This window comes from Chinchilla lanigera, unplaced genomic scaffold (assembly GCF_000276665.1).
Source record: "Chinchilla lanigera isolate Chin_1 unplaced genomic scaffold, ChiLan1.0 scaffold00046, whole genome shotgun sequence".
NCBI lineage: Eukaryota > Metazoa > Chordata > Mammalia > Rodentia > Chinchillidae > Chinchilla > Chinchilla lanigera.
The window spans coordinates 3,733,113-3,735,516 of record NW_004955447.1 but is presented as its reverse complement, the minus strand read 5'-3'; the positions used below and the strand labels follow the sequence as shown (position 1 = coordinate 3,735,516).

At 34.9% G+C, this 2,404-nt stretch overlaps 2 protein-coding genes and 1 long non-coding RNA gene across 3 annotated transcripts in view; all 3 read right to left on the bottom strand.

The window, feature by feature from the left end:
- The window catches only part of LOC106149502 (UDP-glucuronosyltransferase 2B17-like), a gene marked incomplete in the record, with an annotated part of 11,420 nt that extends 9,134 nt beyond the window's left edge, over positions 1-2,286 (bottom strand). The window contains 2 exon segments of the mRNA XM_013518533.1: positions 1-115; positions 1,487-2,286. Of these exon segments, the coding sequence (XP_013373987.1) occupies positions 1-115; positions 1,487-2,210 (839 nt within the window).
- The window catches only part of LOC102006178 (UDP-glucuronosyltransferase 2B17-like), a 104,742-nt gene that overhangs the window by 40,508 nt on the left and 61,830 nt on the right, over positions 1-2,404 (bottom strand). The window lies entirely within an intron of this gene.
- LOC106149503 overlaps positions 1-2,404 on the bottom strand; it is a 55,939-nt gene that overhangs the window by 29,790 nt on the left and 23,745 nt on the right. The gene's annotated exons all lie outside the window — the stretch shown is intronic.

Below are 2,404 nucleotides of genomic sequence, written 5' to 3'. Positions count from 1 at the left end.
CCACCAACAAACTCAGTATTTGGCAAGGTGGGCCGAGGAAATTCCAGATCCCAGTAGGATCGAATGAGCCACATTTCTGCTTTTGCCATACTCTGTGATAATGTAGTGGGTCTCCCTAAATGAAGAAGGAAAACAAGGAAAGAATTAAAGAAAAAAAGAGAGACAGACAGTAAGACAGAGAGAGAGACAGAGAAGCAAAAGGAAGAAAGAAGAAAATGGTAGAAAGAAGGAAAAGAAAAAGACGGACAATAGAAATGGCATAGTAATGATCCAGCTATCTCTTATAATAAATGATAGATATGTTTCCAAAGGCATTTGACTAATTCAATTAATGGTACAACTAGAGACTTAGAAGATTTTGCAAACTGAATAAAAATATGTTAATTTTTAGATCTTATCACTCATACATGTGATTATTACTTATGCAAGCAGAACGTTTGAGTGGTTGTGTCTGCCTATGTACCTATGAAGGACTTAGAAAGGGACAATGATTACTGATGTCATCTACATTTATTCATAATAATAGACACTACAATGAAGTCCTCTTGATTTAATCATGAATTAACATGCTTTATATAACTGAGAGATTGGCAGATCTGAAAATAAACAATGCTTTTAGTTCTATCATTGAATTAAGCTACTATAATAATGGAAATAGCTTTCTCAGGAGTTCTCAAACTACTTTCTGCCATTTAGCATTCTGAATTTGATCCCTGATTGTCCAATTGAACTGAAAATTTCTGAAATGATGGCTGATTTATTGTACCTACTATTAATTTTCTTCATTTTAGTGGTTTTTTGATATCTGTTGTGTAGAAATAGGTACAAGCTAGCTTGAGGACATTCAGAAATTGTCAAAACAGAGATGTAAACTTACCAGCAGGTTTCACTCTTTTATTTTAAATGAAAAGACATGACTTTAACAAATGATTAATTACATGAATGTCCCAATTACTTAGAGAACATTTTTAGGTCTTTTCAGTGATGATTGGCAACTACCCAATGAAGTTAGGGCAAATCTCTAGTCCAAGGATATTGGTTGTCTGGATTGTGAGGAACCTCTTCATGTTATTTGGAAAATACTTTAATTTTAAATAACAAAACTTATATGCTAAAGGAAGAAATTTTCTCAGGATACACAGGAAAGGTACTATCCTTCCTAGCTGCATGCATTCATTCTAAGAGAAAGGAAAGTTTGTGATCAATAGAAACTTTTGATCACATATCAAACGGAACAGAAAAATAGGTATCTAATTCCACATAAAAGGCCCAAGTGTCTTACCCTTTAGGTGTTTAACCTGAAAAGTTATGTATTCTAACCCAGAACATTAATGTATCTTGTTAAAAAATAGATATGAGAATGAAATTTTCACATTTAATTTCATTATTTCATCTATAAAGCATAAATCTGTTATTGACCATGCATACAGGTTTCATCCAAAATACACAAGAGAGACTTGAGGAAATCAATACAAAAATGACTTACCTAAAATTTCACTGTAAAACTGACTCCACTTCTTCTCATTAAATGTCTGAAACCAGAAGTCAAAATACAGCAAGTGCAGCATATTTTTCACCCTCTCCATAAAAGTCATTTGACCGCTTAGTCTTGAGAAAATAATAGGTACATAAGAAGGAGGAAACAGAAGGCCTCCATTGTACTTTTCATATGTGTAGCCAGGAGTGAAGCGGACGGTGTACACGAAAGGAATTTTCAGTAATTCAGCCATCAGGTCCCCACCAGGAAAGATGGCATCTGCAAGAAGGACGTCAAACTTTGAGTCTTGTAATTTTGTCAGAAGTGTCTTGTTCAGAACTGCATTTTTAGTAATGTCATAATAAACATCAGAAAACCGCCAGTATATGACTTGCAGCTGTGGAAAATGTTTCCAGTAGGTGTCCTTTGGTACAGTATATATCCAGGAATCAAGCATTCGTTCAAAAAAAATCTTTATTTCTTCTGTGTTGGAAGATGTAGGAAAGGTTTCAAATTTCATATCAGATGGACTATTGAGATTAAGAAAAACAGAAGATGAAGGTTTGAGAACTGTCACCTCATGTCCCCGCTGTACAAGTTCAGTGAGGATCACCTTTATATTCAACCAGGGGCTATAATCCATGGGCCACACCAGCACTTTCCCACAGCTCCCAACACTAAAATAACAACACAAATGGAGCAGCAACAGATTTGTCTTCATTATCCTAGACATCTTGGTGAAGGCTCGTGCTTCCTGTCACAGTATTCTGCTTGCTGTAATTATTACTGATGCTTACTAGTGTTTATTTAATGTGAACCAATATGTTAAAATATAACTTTCATTGATCAGTGTCCTAGTTAATTTTCTCATTGCTGAGGCAACACATAAAACCCAAAGTTAAAGGGGGAAATGTTTCTATACCTCAC